Consider the following 17,902-nt stretch of genomic DNA (forward strand, 5'->3'; position numbering starts at 1 on the left):
AGTATCGCCGGGTCCATAACGACCCGACCTATAAAACTGTCCCACTAATTGACCCCTTTAGTGAACCCCATAAAAAAGGCAAAAAAACCAATGCTTTATCATCCCGCCGAACAGAAAGTGGAATAACACGTGATGAAAAAGACGGATATAAATAAACAGGGTTCCGCTGAAAGTTATAGCTTTCAGAATAAAGCGATGCAAATATAATTAGTTTTTATATAAAATAGTTTTTATTGTATAAAAGCGCCCGCCAAAACATAAAAAAATATATAAATGAGGTATCGCTGTAATCGTACTAACCCGAAGAATAAAACTGCTTTATCAATTTTACCACACGCGGAACGGTATAAACGCGCCCCCCCCCCCCCCCTCAAAAAAAAAAAAAAGAAATTCATGAATTGCTAGTTTTTGTTAATTCTGCCTCCGAAAAATCATAATAAAAAGCGATCAAAAAATGACATGTGCCTGAAAATGGTACCAATAAAAACATCAACTCGTACCACAAAAAACAAGACCTCACATGACTCTGGGCCAAAATATGGATAAAATTATAGCTCTCAAAATGTGATGCAAAAGCTATTTTTTGCAATAAAAAGCGTCTTTTAGCGTGTGACAGCTGCCAAACATAAAAACCCACTATAAATATTAAATCAACCCCCCCTTATCACACCCCCTTAGTTAGGGACAAATAATAATATAAAAAAATGTATTTATTTCCATTTACCCGTTAGAGTTAGGGCTAAAGCTTGGGTTAGGGTTGGGGTTAAAGTTAGGGTTAGAGTTGGGAGCTAAACTTAGGGTTAGGGTTGGGGCTAAAGTTAGGTTTAGGGTTGGGGCTAAAGTTAGGGTTAGGGTTGGGGCTAAAGTTAGGGTTGGGGCTAAAGTTAGGGTTGGGGCTAAAGTTAGGGTTGGGGTTTGGGTTAGGGTTAAGGATGGGATTAGGGATAAGGTTAGGTTTGTGGATAGGGTTATGTTTAGGGCTGGGATTAGGGTTAGGGGTGTGTTGGAGTTAGGGTTGAAGTTAGAATTGGGGGGTTTCCACTGTTTAGGCACATCAGGGGCTCTCCAAACGCGACATGGCGTCCGATCTCAATTCCAGCCAATTCTGCATTGAAAAAGTCAAACAGTGCTCCTTCCCTTCCGAGCTCTGCTGTGCGCCCAAACAGTGATTTACCCCCACATATATGGTATTGGCGTACTCAGGACAAATTGGACAGCAACTTTTGGGGTCCAGTTTCTCCTGTTACCCTTGTGAAAATAAAAAATTGGGAGCAAAAAGATAATTTTTGTAAAAAAAATAAATAAATGATTTTTTATTTTTTCGTCTGTACATTATAAACTTCTGTGAAGCACTTGGGGTTTCAAAGTGCTCATCACACATCTAGATAAGTTTCTTAGGGGTTCTAGATTCCAAAATGTTTTCACTTGTGGGGGGTTTCCACTGTTTAGGCACATCACGGGCTCTACAAGCGCGACATAGCGCCCAATCTTAAAGGGACTCTGTCACCCCCTCCAGCCGTTAGAAACTGAAAGAGCCAGCTTGTGCAGCAGTAATGCTGCATTCTGACAAGGTGGCTGTTTTAGTTATTGGTGCAGTCAAAGCAGAAATAAAGCGTTTTAAAATTTTGCAAAAGTACCTGTCTTTAGCCCTGGAGGCAGGTCTTAACCCCCCTGCTGCACACGCCACACTGCCGTCGCTCAAGGCTTCTTTGGCGCCAGGCGCCGCCCCCTCCCCGCTGTTTTCAAATCAAATCAGGCGCCTGCGCTGTTTTGTTCTGCCTGGGCCAGGCGCAGTGAGCGCTGCCCGTCTGACCTCAGATGCAGTCTCGCAGACTGTGCCTGTGCGGCCACCCAGCTTGTGAATCCCAGCCCCGCACTGTGCATAATGCATAACACACTGCGGGGCTGGGATTCACAAGCTGGGTGGCCGCACAGGGCTCAGTCTGCGAGATTGCATCTGAGGTCAGACGGGCAGCGCTCACTGCACCTGCCCCAGGCAGAACAAAACAGCGCAGGCGCCGGATTTGATTTGAAAACAGCGCAGAGGGGGCGGCGCCCAGCGCCGAAGAAGCCTTGAGTGACGGCAGTGTGGCATGTGCAGCAGGGGGGTTAAGGCCATGTGCACACGTTCAGTATTTTTCGCGTTTTTTTCACGTTTTTTCACTATAAAAAAGCAAAAAAAAACCGCTTACATATGCCCCCTATTATTTACAGTGTATTCCGCATTTCTTGTGCAAATGTTGCATTTTTTTCCGTGAAAAAATCGCATCGCGGAAAAAAAAGCAACATGTTCATTAAATTTGCGGAATTGCGGGGATTCCGCACACCTAGGAATGCATTGATCTGCTTACTTTCCGCATGGGGCTGTGCACACCATGCGGGAAGTAAGCAGATCATGTGCGGTTGGTACCCAGGGTGGAGGAGAGGAGACTCTCCTCCACGGACTGGGCACCATATAATTGGTAAAAAAAAAGAATTAAAATAAAAAGTAGTCATATACTCACCTTTGATGGCCCCGGAGTCTTCCCGCCTCTCAGCGGTGCATGCTGCAGCTTCCGTTCCTATAGATGGTGTGTGTGAAGGACCTGTGATGACGTCGCAGTCTTGTGATTGGTCGCGTGACCGCTCATGTGACCGCTCACATGACCGCGACGTCATCGAAGGTCCTGCACACACACACCATCTATAGGAACGGACGCCGCTGAGGAGATCGGCTGTTTGCAGGTGAGTATAACCATTTTTTTTATTTTTTGTATTATTTTTAAACATTCTATCTTTTACTATTGATGCTGCATAGGCAGCATCTATAGTAAAAAGTTGGTCACACTTGTCAAACACTATGTTTGACAAGTGTGACCAACCTGTCAGTCAGTTTTCCAAGCGATGCTACAGATCGCTTGGAAAACTTTAGCATTCTGCAAGCTAATTTCGCTTGCAAAATGCTAAAAAAAAAAAAAACGCGAAAAAAACGGGAAAAAACGCAAAAAAAAAAATGCGGATTACTTGCAGAAAATTTCCGTTTTTCTTCAGGAAATTTCTGCAAGAAATCCTGACGTGTGCACATACCCTAAGACCTGTCTCCAGGCTAAAGACAGGTATTTTTGCGAAATTATAAAACGCTTTATTTCTGCTTTGACTGCACCAATAACTAAAAAAGCCACCTTGTCAGAATGCAGCAATGCTGCACAAGGTGGCTCTTTTAGTTTCTAACAGCTGGAGGGGGTGACAGAGTCCCTTTAAATTCCAGACAATTTTGCTTTGAAAAGTCAAGTGGTGCTCCTTCCCTTCCGAGCTCTGCCATGCGCCCAAACAGTGGTTTACTGGCATATATGGGGTATCAGCGTACTCAGGACAAATTGCACAACAACTTTTGGGGTCCAATTTCTCCTGTTACCCTTGGTAAAATGAAAAAAAAAATTGGATCTGAAGTACATTTTTTGTGGAAAAAAAGTTAAATGTTAATTTAAAAAAAAAAAAACATTAAAAAAATTCCTGTGAAGCACTTGAGGGGTTAATAAACTTCTTGAATGTGGTTTTGAGCACCTTCAGGGGTGCAGTTTTTAGAATGGTGTCACTTTGGATTATTTTCTATCATATAGACCTCTCAAAGTGACTTCAAATGTGTTATGGTCCTAAAAAAAAAACTTTTAACTTTAACCCTTATAACTTCCTAACAAAAAACAATGTTGGTTCCAAAATTGTGCTGATGTAAAGTAGACATGTGGGAAATGTTACTTATTAAAGGGAATCTGTCACCAGTTAAGCATAGCAGCTAAAAATATCGCCTTATTAAGCATCTGCTATGCTTTCCCTACATCGTTATTGAGCCCCCTTACTCCCCTTGTATACTCACAAAAATGTTTTTAATGTGTCCCGCACTGTATGTTAATTTATCAGTCCAGTCTGATGGGCCTGGTTTCGGGTCTCTACATCACTGTTGGTTGCTGTCATACATCATAGATAACGCCTCTTGCCCCATGCAACATTTTGCACCTGCTCAGAAACATGGCCTTTTGCACCTGCGTAGTAGGCTTTGCTCAACTGTAGGCAAAACTGAAAAACAGAAGTGCGCTTGCTCCAGCTTTTCAATGTCTTTTTAAAATGTGGTACCCAGAGTCTTGTTGCACCCCTTACCTTATTCTTCCTCATGATAAGGTAATGTTGAAGTTAGTACCATCTTTTCCCCCCAAAGGTAATTTTGAGCTTTCACCTTAATGAAGATGAGATTTTATCTTCCTTTTGTCTGGCCCCATCTCATCCTTTTGAGAAGGCTCTGCACAGGTCTGGGATTGTCAGAGCCGTAAGATATTATTTGTCATCTACTTCCTCTATTAGGCGTTCTGATTGCTTGTTTGTTATACCATAGGTCCCTCGTAGGGGTTGAGCTGCTTCCAAAATGACTATTTCCCGCTGGATCAAGACTTCTATTATCTGAGCTTATAAGGCTAAGGGTACCGTCACACATTGAAATTTTCATCGCTGCGACGGCACGATTCGTGACGTCGCAGCGATCGTATGAATATCGCTCCAGCGTCGTAGACTGCGGTCACACGTTGCAATCACGGCGCTGGAGCGATGCCGAAGTCCCCAGGTAACCAGGGTAAACATCGGGTAACTAAGCGCAGGGCCGCGCTTAGTAACCCGATGTTTACCCTGGTTACCAGCGTAAACGTAAAAAAACAAACAGTACATACTCACCCGTCGGTGTCCTTCAGGTCCCTTGCCGTCTGCTTCTTGCTCTGAGTGCAGCCGTACAGTGAGAACAGATCGCAGCACCGCTGCGCTCTGCTCTCACTTTCCGGCCGGCACTCAGAGCAGGAAGCAGACGGCAAGGGACCTGAAGGACACCGACGGGTGAGTATGTACGGTTTGTTTTTTTACGTTTACGCTTGTAACCAGGGTAAACATCGGGTTACTAAGCGCGGCCCTGCGCTTAGTTACCCGATGTTTACCCTGGTTACAAGCGAAGACATCGCTGGATCGCTGTCACACACAACGATCCAGCGATGTCAGCGGGTGATCAAGCGACGAAGGAAAGTTCCAAACGATCTGCTACGACGTACGATTCTCAGCAGGGTGTCTGATCGCAGTAGCGTGTCAGACACAGCGATATCGTAACGATATCGCTAGAACGTCACGAATCGTACCGTCGTAGCGATGGAAATTTCAATGTGTGACGGTACCCTAAGGGTAAGGTGGCCCCATTTATGGTTATGGTGGAAAATTGTAGGAGATTTAATACTATCCAACTCTAGGGACTACTTTAGGATGTCCCGTGGTTCTGTGTTCCCCAAGAAGACAAACGAGAAAAATAGATTTTTTTTAATTACTGTAAAATCTGTTTCTGATAGTCTTCATTGGGGGACACAAATCCCTCCTTTGATTGCCCAGTTAGGAGTACAGTTAATGTTTCTTTTTTCCTATAGGCTATGTGCACACATTGCTGATTTTGCTGCGGATCCGCATCGGATTTGACGCTGCGCATCTGCAGCTGTTTTCCATGCGTTGTACAGTACCATGTAAACGTATGGAAAGCAAAATCCGCAGTGCACATGCTGCCTGAAAAACGCACAGAAACGCAGCGGTGTTTTTTCCGCAGCATGTCAATTCTTTGTGTGGATTCCACAGTGGTTTACACCTGCTCCGTAATAGGAATCCGCACAAAAACCGCGGTAAATCCGCGGGTAATCCGCAGTTCGGTTTACCTGCCGATTTTGCTAAGACAGTGTGGAAAAATCCACACACCAATCCGCACATAGCCTAATTCTTTTCTGTTCTCTTTCTAATGCTTTCTCACAAAACTTGAGTTAGCCTGGCTCCAGCAGGCAGGGTATAGTCCGATGGCTAGGAGCCAATTTTATTTAAATGCAATAAGAGTGTCATCATCCAGGTGGCAGCAGACTATCCCATGGTTCTGTGTCCCCCAATGAAAACTACGAGAAGCAGATTTTACGGTAAGTAAAAAATCTATTTTTTTGTCACAACTGTAGCAAGGATTGGGGTGTCTGCCCCTCCCTGCCTCATGCTGCTCTCAGATAGTGTATCAAAGTCCTGGTTACGGATTGGCCTTATCAGAAGAAAAAATCTTCTTTGAAACAAACAAAATCGGACATAAAGCAATAATTCACTTAAATGACAGTTCTGCAAAGAGGATTGATCTTCTCACACTCACTTGAGTCAGAAGGCTGTCCTTGCAACAATGGATTCAACTTCTTTTTTTTCAGCACATCCCACAAATGCTTGAGATCTGAGGAGCTTGGAGGCCAACCCATTCCTGTACAACCATTTGTGGGTGGGGAGGTGTGTGTGTAATATGTAGATAGATATATATATATATATATATATATATATATATATATATATATATATATATATATATATATATATATATATATATATATATATACACACTAGACGTTTCCAGCCAGCTAACACTCGGCAAGCTCATTGCTATCTAATTACCGCTGATGATGATTAAACTAAAGTAAATAATGACAACATTCACTAGCACTTACGCAGGTGGTAAATTAACTTAAAATGAAGTTAATGCCAATAGTGTGGTGATGTGTTGGGGGCGGAATTATGTGGTAATGTGGTGGCGGGCGGGATTATGTGTGGTGATGTGGTGGGGGGCAGGATTATCTGTAGTAATGTGGGGGAGGGATTATGTGTGGTGATGTGGTGGGGGGCGGGATTATGTGTGCTGATGTGTTGGGGGTGGGATTATGTGTGGTGATGTGGGGGGCAGGATTGTGTGGTGATGTGCGTATTGTGTGTGGTAATGTGGGGGGCAGGATTATGTGTGGTAATGTGGTGGGGGCGGGATTATGTGTGGTGATGTGGGGGTGGGATTATGTGTGGTGATGTGGTGGGGGCGGGATTATGTGGTGATGTGTTGGGGGGCAGGATTATGTGTGGTGATTTGTTGGGGGGTGGGATTATGTGTGGTGATGTGGTGGGGGGCGGGATTATGTGTGGTGATGTGTTGGGGGGGCGGGATTATGTGTGGTGATGTGTTGGGGGGTGGGATTATGTGTGATGATGTGGTGGGGGGTGGGATTGTGTGGCGATGTGGTGCGGATTGTGTGTGGTAATGTGGGGGGTGGGATTGTGTGTGGTAATGTGGTGGGGGGCAGGATTATGTGTGGTGATGGGGTGGGGGCGGAGCTACTGTGCAGGGGCAGGATTAGCGAGTAATCACGATGCTATATATATATATATATATATATATATATATATATATATATATATATATATATATATATATATAGATATATATATAGATATATATATAGATATATATAGATATGTAATATATGCACGCGTGTACATAATGAAGACGATACAATGATGACACTGTGATCTTTTTTGTTTTATCTATGGCTTTAGTTGTGTGACAATATTTTCACTGGCGTTCAGCATGGATGGCACATTTCTTTCTGCCTCGAGTAACACTGAAACCGTGCACATTTTCAAGTTGGAGACAGTTAAAGAAAAGTATGTACATGTTTACTTCTAATTTAGTTTTTTTTTTTTTTGTTTATGTAGATAAAAATATTTCAACCCACCACAACGTTGATTTAGGGGAATTTATCAAAACTGTCAAAATCCTGCTGGAAGAAGCTGTGTGAAACTCACTAATAGGTGTAAGCCTGTTGTTGGATGTAACACAACTTTAGGGTGCTAAATTCTGCAGCAGCTATAGGTTTCTGCATGTAATTATGTCCTCCAGTCTCATGTACAGCACCATGGAATTAATGGTGCTATATAAATATATAATAATATTCTCTGGTGTAAATTATAGGGAATCTATCCTTGCTAAGCCCAGCCAGCTTTCAAACAATGTCTGACTACTGTAAAAATGTCAAAGCTTGCAGTGTTTTTGCACAAGTTTGTGTTGTGCAGCAGTGTGACTTATGCACCGGAAAACAGGCTACATGACTTTGATCAATTCCCTCCGTGTTGAATCTTCACAGCATCCATCTGACAAAGTTTCACTGAGGCTGAAGTATAAATCTGTATGCAGTGAGCGCCCCCCAGTGGTAAAAAAAATACATATGAATAAAACTTATAATTACTAATCTTGAAACAAAAAAAAATATTTTTGAAGAGAGCCCACCAACCATATACATATTGTATGTGGTACCCCATATACGTACAAAATATAATTTAACTTTTTTCCTCAAAACTTAAATTGACATGACTAAAGTAGGGTTAGAAATCAGAGAAAATAATTTGAGACAATAAGTTTTTTTGTCATTCAAGCTATGCACTAACTATCTGTACATGATACATATATATTAAATGTCTACATTAAAAAGTGATGTTTTTCCCATTTTCTTTTCACTAAATTTTTATTACATTTTCAAAATAAAGTTATAGAATAAGAGAAGAAAACTTAGGAAATTAGCATACAATGCGTACCAGTATAACTCGGCAATCTACCATCAGTAAAGAATGGGCTCAACACTGAAGAATCCACATCTGACTATCATCTTTAGACCAGGACTATGATAAGAGGATGACATGGCAGGGGTAGAGAACAATCCTAGCTCGGCACAGATTATAAGAGCTACTTTTCATAGCCATGACTATGAACAATCTGTACATCCCAGTATGTGTCCCAGACTGCTTCAGTTTGCTCACTTGTGTTATGTAATAAGGCTGTTCCATGCTTTGGACATCTTGTATATGTGTCATTCACTATTTGATGGGGGTTGTGCTAACCGCCATGTACATGCTAATAGACACCCACCGCCAGTGGTCATATGTCGTAAAAGCTTTTGAGTTTTACGACTGATCTGAAATGGTGGGATATTGAGTTGGGAAAATATGAGATCCAGGGCTATCAAGAAGACCCATGGCATTTTTACCTTTTTTTTTAATGTTCCTGTTAATGGGTTAAGGCCTTATTCATACAATGCAGCCAAAATGCATAAATATACTTTCTAATTAATTGGATGCCATAGATAGACAAAGAAAATTAAAAAGAATAACTTTTTTCTAAATAAAATAAACAAAAAAAAAAATCAATTTTCCCACTTTAATAATACCGTAAGTAAAAATAAAAAACATTTAGTTGGTATTGCCACATTTGTAAAAGTCCAATTCTTGAAGATATAAAATGGCTAAATTATAGGTAAACACAGAAAAGAGGGGGGAAAAATCCAACGCCACTGCTTTTTGTCAAACTCATCTCTGCGCCCCTGTGGTTAAGGCAGTATACACCATATAGCAATATATTATATCTTCTCCTGGTTACTGAGCCGTATACACTGCTATTTCACCTTTAAAAATGACTTTTATTCTTACATCCAGTCTATTTTTCTGCTGTACAGGCCTGCTGAAGAACCAACCACCTGGACGGGGTACTTTGGAAAAGTTATTATGGCCTCCACCAGTTATTTGCCTTCTCAAGTAACTGAAATGTTCAACCAAGGCCGAGCTTTTGCCACTGTTCGCTTGCCTTTCTGTGGTCACAGGAACATCTGCTCACTGGCAGTGTAATGTTACATTTTATTTTGCTTGTGGTGTGGGTTTTAAACTATTAATAGATATGTTTGGTTTTGCTTTCTGTTCTGTTTGTGCTTGTATTGCAGTGTGTAAAGCAATGGATAAAGCAACACTGTATTGTACACTTAATCTCTTTTTTTGTAATTTTCTCCAGCATGGAAAGTTACAAAACTTTGCATATAACCTTATTTTTTTTTTAAACAATAAATTTTTATTGAAATTTGCATATAAGGTACAGAAGAAAAACTGTAGTATAATCATGTGTTACAATATGTAAAAAAAAAGAAAGGGAATATACCCAATTAGCATACAAACAAACAGACATATAACATAGTGGGGGAAGGGGGGGGGGAGGGGAGACCCGAAAACGAATTGCAATGCGTCCAGTCCTAGTTGGGTAGTTCAATCGGAGTCCTGAGGATCAGAGTTAGTCAGTTGAAATACTGGTGTAGCGAAAGGGGTATGGTTTGCATATTCTGCCCATGGAAGCCAAATAAGTTCAAATTTGCCCACTTTGTCTGTGAGTATGGCTGATAATTTTTCATTTATCATGTGCCAAGAGAGACGCGATTTAACCATAGATAATTCTAAGTTTGTTTTTTTCCAAGCTGATGCTATAGTTTGCTTAGCTGCTAAGAATATAAATGTGATGAGGGCTCGGGAGTATTTAGGAATATTGGGGATACGCTTGTTTAATAGGGCTTCCCAAGGGTTTTTCTTAAGATTGGTATTTGTTATAGGTATGTCAGGTGGTATATCCTGATCCAAAACCTGCGTACAGTTGGGCATAGCCACCAGATATGAAGCATATCTCCTATAGAGTTGCGTCCTCTAAAGCAATTTGGGGAATAGTTAGCGACTGCCTTTGCCACCCTGGCTGGAGTCAAGTACCATCTGGTCAGCACTTTGTAATTTGTTTCTAACATGAGGGTATTTAATATTCCTCCCGTGGAGGAGGACCAATTTTGGGACCATTCTGAGTCTGTCAAAGTAGAGCCAATATCGGACTCCCAGCGAGATGTATAGCCCAGGCAGCGCCTGTGAGAGGGGGAGTTGATGTGTGAATAAAGGAGAGATATAATGCCCGGAGCATGTGGGTTTTGGCGGCATCTCTGTTCAAAAGGAGTGAAGGAATAAGGAGGGGTAGAGTTTTTTAATAAGGATTGGACAAAATTTTTAGGTTGTAAATAGCGGAATATTTCTCCAGGAGGGAGATGATGTTTTTCGCTCAGGATCGAAAAGGGGATAATCCCATCTACGTTGAAAGGGTGGTGAACTCTGGATATTCCCGCCGCAACCCATAAGCGAAAGCTCCTAAGGGACTCTATGCCCGGGAGAAACTGGGTATTACCCCAGAGGGGGGGGGGGGGGCCCAAGGGCAGAAATGGTGATATTAGCTGCGAATAATATTTCCACGAGTCCCAAATTTTAAGTGAGTGAACTAAAATGGGATTTGAAATATTTCTACGGTGGGCTGGGAGAATCCACAATATTGCATCCAGGGTATTCGAGTGGAATTCAGAGGCCTCTAGTGCAAGCCACAAAGGAGGCTCAGAGTAGGCGTGGTATAAGGTCAATTGACCTAATTGGGCTGCTTGATAATATTTAGAGAGGTTTGGAACCCCCAAACCTCCTTTTAGGCTTTGGCGGTAAAGAGTAGAGGCCCCGTCTCACATAGCGAGATCGCTAGCGAGATCGCTGCTGAGTCACAAGTTTTGTGACGCAACAGCGACCTCAGTAGCGATCTCGCTATGTGTGACACGTACCAGCGATCAGGCCCCTGCTGCGAGATCGCTGGTCGTGTCAGAATGGCCTGGACCTTTTTTTGGTCGTTGAGGTCCCGCTGACATCGCTGAATCGGTGTGTGTGACACCGATCCAGCGATGTCTTCACTGGTAACCAGGGTAAACATCGGGTTACTAAGCGCAGGGCCGCGCTTAGTAACCCGATGTTTACCCTGGTTACCAGCGTAAATGTAAAAAAAAACAAACAGTACATACTCACCATCTGTTGCCCGTCAGGTCCCTTGGCGTCTGCTTCCTGCTCTGACTGAGCGCCGCAAAGTGAAAGTGAAAGTACAGCACAGCGGTGACGTCACCGCTGCGCTCTGCTCTCACTGTACGGCGGCTCAGTCAGAGCAGGAAGCGGACGGCAAGGGACCTGACGGGCAACAGATGGTGAGTATGTACTGTTTTTTTTTTTTTTACATTTACGCTGGTAACCAGGGTAAACATCGGGTTACTAAGCGCGGCCCTGCGCTTAGTAACCCGATGTTTACCCTGGTTACCCGGGTGCTGCAGGGGGACTTCGGCATCGTTGAAGACAGTTTCAATGATGCCGAAGTCGTTCCCCTGATCGTTGGTCGCTGGAGAGAGCTGTCTGTGTGACAGCTCCCCAGCGACCACACAGCGACCACACAGCGACGCTGCAGCGATCAGCATCGTTGTCTGTATCGCTGCAGCGTCGCTGTGTGAGACGGGGCCTTAGCTCTATTTACTCTGGGGAGGCCACCTCTCCAAACAAAGGTATTGACTAAACGTTGAGTTAGTTTAAGATAATGGGAAGGGACTGAGACTGGCAAGACTCGAAATAAGTAAAGTAATTTAGGTCATCTTTAATGCGCGTACTCGACCGAGCCAGGAGAGCTGCAATTTTCTCCAGGACTGAAGTATTAAACGAATTTTACGAAGCATATGGGGGTAATTAGCAGCATATAGGGAGTCATAGTCCGGAGTAAGTTTCACTCCCAGGTAGTCCAAACGATTAGTGGTCCATTGGAACGGAAAGTCGTGCTTTAGTTGTGCGACAGTAGAACAGGGGAGAGATATATTCATAGCATAAGATTTGGAGGGATTGATTTGTAGGCCAGAAATATGCTCAAAGTTGCTAAGATTTTGAAGGAGGGCTGGCAGGGATGACTGGGGTGTCGTTAAAAGAAGCAGCATGTCGTCAGCGAACAAAAAGAGTTTATAGGGAACTGATGCTATGTTGACTCCTTGTATATTAGAGTTGAGTCGAAGATGTATAGCTAGGGGTTCAAATGCCTGAAGAAATAGTAAAGGTGATAGGGGACAGCCTTGGCGAGTTCCTCTATTAATAGAAAAACGTGTGGAGGAGAAGCCATTGTACCGTACATATGTCGAAGGGGAACTATAGAGGGCATGAATCCATGAAAGGAAGTGATCAGGGAATCCCCACTTTTGCAGGACCACAAACAGATAAGGCCAAGAAATAGAATCGAAGACTTTTTTGATATCCAACGATAATAGCATGCTTGGTATATTACGTTGTTTGCAGTGGTGCAACAGATGAGAGACCCTTCGTATATTATCCGATGCTTGTCTATTAGGAACAAAACCTACCTGATCCCTATGTATCAAGGCACCCAAGCCCGAATTTAAATGTTGAGATAAAATTTTAGCCAATATTTTAAGATCTATATTGATGAGGGATATTGGTCTATAGTTGGACCATAGTAATTGATCGGAGTTGGGCTTTGGTATCATAGATACAGCGGCTATCAAAGAGGCTCCTCCTGGTTTAGTGCCATCCCTCAGGGAATTAAAATAGTTGGTAAGGTGGGGAATTAGAAGTGAGGCGTATTTTTTATAGCATAGGGCCGTAAATCCGTCTGGACCCAGTTTTTTATTGACTTTCAATTGCTGAATAGCCAGTTCTATGTCATTAGGGGAGATAGTTTGATTTAAAAGTTCAATCATATTCGAACAAAGTGCTGGGAGAGGAACAGAATCTAGAAAGGCATCCAGTTTCTCTGTATTTACAGTGGTGGTGGCGCTATACAGTTGTTCCAGCTTCTGCTGGAACAATTGAATAATCTGTTGTGGGTTTGATGTAATTCCTGAAGTTATACGTAAGCGTATTGGGGGACGAGGTTGGGGTAGACATTTTAACCGACGTGCTAAATTGGAGTTATTTTTATTATTAAGGGCATAGAAACGTTGTTGAGACCAGCGTATAGCACGGTCTGCATTTTCGGAAAGGCATAGATCGAGTTCCGTGCGAGCATGAGAGAGGTCTTTGTATGTGGTAGGTGAGGGTGCGCTCTTCAACTGGGCCTCTAAAACTAATACCCTGCTCTCTAATTCAGCTGTCCTCGCACATCTACCTTTTCTCTTACGGGAGGCTTCCTGAATACAGAAACCTCTCAACACTGCCTTGTGGGCTTCCCATAAGGAAATTGGTGAAGGAGCCAATTGGAGGTTCAAGGAGAAATAATCTTTGAGATGCTGTTTGAGTTTTTGAGCGATTTCAGGATAGGAGAGCAGGGAATCGTTCAAAGTCCAGTTAAATGAGCGGGGCTTGGGGTGGAGTGTAGAACACGTGTATTGAATTGGAGAATGATCAGACCATGGGGTAGAGAGAATGGAAATGCTTGATACATTTGGAATAAAGGGCGGATGGAAAAAAAAAATGGTCTATTCTAGTATAAACTAAATGACGTGAGGAAAAATACGTATAGGCTTTGTCCAAAGGGTGCAGATCCCTCCATAAGTCTACCCAGTGATACTGAGAAAGGAGTTTATTAAGAGAAGTCAAATCCGCCGAGGGATATGACGGCGGGGGAGTAAGAGATTGTGGACTGGTAGATTTGTCAAGGCTAGCTTTAAGTATACAGTTAGAATCGCCACATAGTAGCGTAGTTCCTTGGGCATGTTCGGAGACTAATTCGCATAATTGAGAGAAAAAGGCAGTTTGATGAGTGTTAGGGGCATAGTAGGAAACAATGGTTACCATTTCGTCGGAAATTGAGCCTGTTATCATTAAATAACTACCTTCTTTGTCAGCAACTGACGATTTAAAGACGAAAGGGGCAGACTTTTTAAAACAGATGGTGACACCTTCAGTTTTATTCGGGGCGTTTGCTAAGTAAAATAGCGGGTAAGAGGCTGACATAAATTTTGGATAGGAGCTGGTTGAGAAGTGCGTCTCCTGGAGGCAAACCACATCGGCTTGTTGGGACCTATAGTAGCGAAAGGCCTTGGTACGTTTATGTGGGGAATTAAGGCCACACACATTGTGGGATAAAATTGTTAGTGGCATAATAAAAAAAACTTTAGACTCGCTTATGATAACTATAAGTCGTGGTTTGGAGCGGGAGATGGAGAGAACTTTTTGGAGTGGACAACGTAGATGATTTTCACTCGGGTGAATAATGGGAAAGGGGTCTTGGATGGCTAGGACAGGGTATGCAAGTTGGGTCAGGTGTAGAAGGTATGTAGGGGTAAAAAGGGTAACTTCAACATTGGCTGAGCACGTGGTGCTGAGCAGCAGTGTGTAGAGACTGTAGGGACATGGATTTGTCGGGGACAACGCGGTATAAAATATAACTGGTAAATTTGGGCATATGGGTGGGGTAGGGTAGGGTGAGCTGGATATGTAAAACGCTAATATAGCTTAACATAATACTGGGTCAACAACAGTGCTACGAAACTAAACTAATCTCGTGAAGGCAGCTATAAGGAGGGGTAACACAACTATTATAAAAATACTATAATCACTGAATAATGTGTAGTCAGCAGCAATAGCGCGAGGTTAGGAATAGATCTTGAATGCATAGATAGGGAAAATAAACTCTCGTAAGTACGTGTGGTAGATAAAGTAACTTATCAGGTCATGACTTCGAGTAAAAGGGTTAATACCAGTCCACTTGATGTCGTACGCTTTGGCATTTCCTAAGGAATAAACTGGAAAGTCAATCATAAATCTTAACATAGAGAGACAATAGGGTACATCAGTAGCTCAGGCGCGTACGATCCGTCCAACTGTAAGGCAATGAAGAATAATTGGCTAATATTTTTACTAAAGATCCAAAAGACAACTTTCAAAATAGCCTAGAAATGGTCCTGAACTCCAGATAAAACTAGAATAATTATGAAGTCTCAAGGGGGGACCGATGAGGCTTGTGGGTCTGGGCGATGACCTCCAGACCGTGACAATGATAATGGTGGAGACTAGGTGGGCGAAGGGGGATTCATGAGCTGCAGTTTTGTAAGACAGCGGCTTGCGCCCTCAGGAGAAAGGACCGTGTGGACCACTTCACAATGAGTAAACATCAGCTTAAAGGGGAATCCCCAACGGTAGTTAATATTTTTGGAGCGAAGAACTTCTAGAGTTCGTAGGGATGACCCTGGAAGACCAAAGGTGCTGATTTTCTTGCCGCCTGTAGAAGTTGGTCTTTAGTTTTGTAAAAGTGCAGCTTTAATATTATATCTCTCGGAGGACCCTCTGGTTTCAGTTTACTTAAGGCTCTGTGAATGCGGTCCATCTCAAGACGCTCAATAGAAATGCCAGGTAGAAGTTCTTGGAACAGAGCTGTCGCCGTAGATTGGAGGTCTGTAATGGACTCAGGCAGACCTCTGATTCTAATATTGCTTCTGCGGGCACGATTTTCAAAGTCCTCCAGTTTGTTATTAAGGGTATAAATCTCGTCATGGAGCGTCTCAATGTCTTTTTGATGAGTGGCAAGGTTTGTGAGAGTAGAGTCCATTTTGTCTTCTAGGTCAGAGGTACGGGAGCCCAGTTCCCTAATCTCTTTCATAAGTCCTTAGTCAATTTATCAGACATTTTAAACAGTTCCGTGTGTAAGATAGACTGAAACTGTGAGAGTAAGGCAGCATGATCCAAGGTTGGAGCATTTGGGATCCTGGTAGTAGAAGCTGGAATCATTTCAGGCTCGGTTCCTTCTAGTATAGAGGAATTGGAGGATTCAGATTGGGAATGTGGTCCAGAAGACATATTGTTGTCTAAATCTGTTAATGCCTGAAACCTGTTGCTAGCGTACCTGGATTTGCGCAGTTTAGGCATGAGAGCGGTGGTGTTAGATAGAGAACCACAGTATTTTAAGACCAGCTTAAGGAAATAAAGTCAAGGGGATGGCATGCCGTGCGTTGTCCGTTACAGGGTTTTGGGAGGGGTGATGGATTAGACCATTAGCAAAGTCTCTGGATTCAGTAGGGATCGGGGCCGAGCAGGCCGGACCATGTAGGTATGTAGCTATATAATTGGTCTGATAGCTAACAATTTAAGGTACCTTCACACGAAACGACATCGCTAGCGATCCGTGACGTTGCAGCGTCCTGGCTAGCGATATCGTTTCGTTTGACACGCAGCAGCGATCAGGATCCTGCTGTGATGTCGCTGGTCGCTGAATAAAGTCCAGAACTTTATTTGGTAGTCCGATCGCTGTGTATCGTTGTGTTTGAAAGCAAAAGCAACGATACCAGCGATGTTTTACACTGGTAACCAGGGTAAACATCGGGTTACCAAGCGCAGGGCCGCGCTTAGTAACCCGATGTTTACCCTGGTTACCAGCAAAAAAGTAAAAAAAACAAACAGTACATACTCACCTGCGCGTCCCCTGCCGTCTGCTTCCTGACATTACTGAGCGCCGGCCCTAAAGTGAAAGTGAAAGCACAGCGGTGACGTCACCGCTGTGCTGTTAGGGCCGGAGCTCAGTCAGTGTCAGGAAGCAGAAGCTGGGGGACGCGCAGGTGAGCATGTACTGTTTGTTTTTTTTAACTTTTACGCTGGTAACCAGGGTAAACATCGGGTTACTAAGCGCGGCCCTGCGCTTAGCAACCCGATGTTTACCCTGGTTACCCGGGGACCTCGGCATCGTTGGTCGCTGGAGAGCGGTCTGTGTGACAGCTCTCCAGCGATCAAACAGCGACGCTGCAGCGATCGGCATCGTTGTCGCTTCGTGTGAAGGTACCTTTAGGGTTGAACGGGCCCCTGTGCTCGCTTTCTATTCACAGATACTCTGCCTTTTCTGCAGAGCACCTCCAAGGGTTCCCCTCCTGTCCAAAACTGGACGCAGTCACTTCGGAGGAGCGCGACCCCTCTTTCCCCTGTGGCTGCGCGGGTAGTGAGAGGTCAGCGCAGCCGAGTCGCAAGCCAGGGGATTGAGCGGGAGCGCCTCTACTCCAGCGGCCTCCTCACCAGAGACGTGACGCCAATGAGCAGCCCCCAGCAACCGTCCCGGGTTCGGTGCGTGGAGCGGCCCCGGAAGGTACGGTGGCAGGTAAGGTATTCCCCGCTTTTCCCGTCCCGCTTACCGCTCCGCTCCGAGGCTGGTGGTCGTCCGGCGCCGACGCCTATCTCCGATACATATCACCTTATTTGAGATTTGTCTTCATTCCTGTAGAAAGAGTTGCATGTAAGCAGCTTCCAAACCCCATGCTTTTCCACAATCTATGTGCGTTCATCTGCATTGATATCAGAAGATACGCTTTTGGAGAACTGATGATTGTAGTGAAAGGGTCAGCACGTCTCCCCCCTCTGGTTGTTTGGACTGCGGAAAGCAGGAGCTTGGTAGCCAGTTAGGGTAGGTGCAGACGGTCAGTAATCGGCAGCGCTTTGGACGCAGCAC

General features: G+C 43.8%; 1 protein-coding gene across 3 annotated transcripts in view; it reads left to right on the forward strand.

Moving 5' to 3' along the window:
- WIPI2 (WD repeat domain, phosphoinositide interacting 2) overlaps positions 1–17,902 on the forward strand; it is a 195,741-nt gene that overhangs the window by 149,329 nt on the left and 28,510 nt on the right. For 2 of the 3 annotated variants that reach the window (XM_077275602.1, XM_077275603.1), the window contains exons 8-9: positions 7,390–7,497; positions 9,339–9,503. The exons of the other annotated variant lie outside the window; for it this stretch is intronic. In XM_077275602.1, coding sequence (XP_077131717.1) covers positions 7,390–7,497; positions 9,339–9,503 — 273 coding nt within the window. The remainder of the gene's footprint in view (positions 1–7,389; positions 7,498–9,338; positions 9,504–17,902) is intronic. 3 annotated transcript variants of the gene reach the window in all.

The sequence above is a fragment of the Ranitomeya variabilis genome, chromosome 7 (genome assembly GCF_051348905.1).
Source record: "Ranitomeya variabilis isolate aRanVar5 chromosome 7, aRanVar5.hap1, whole genome shotgun sequence".
Classification (NCBI taxonomy): domain Eukaryota; kingdom Metazoa; phylum Chordata; class Amphibia; order Anura; family Dendrobatidae; genus Ranitomeya; species Ranitomeya variabilis.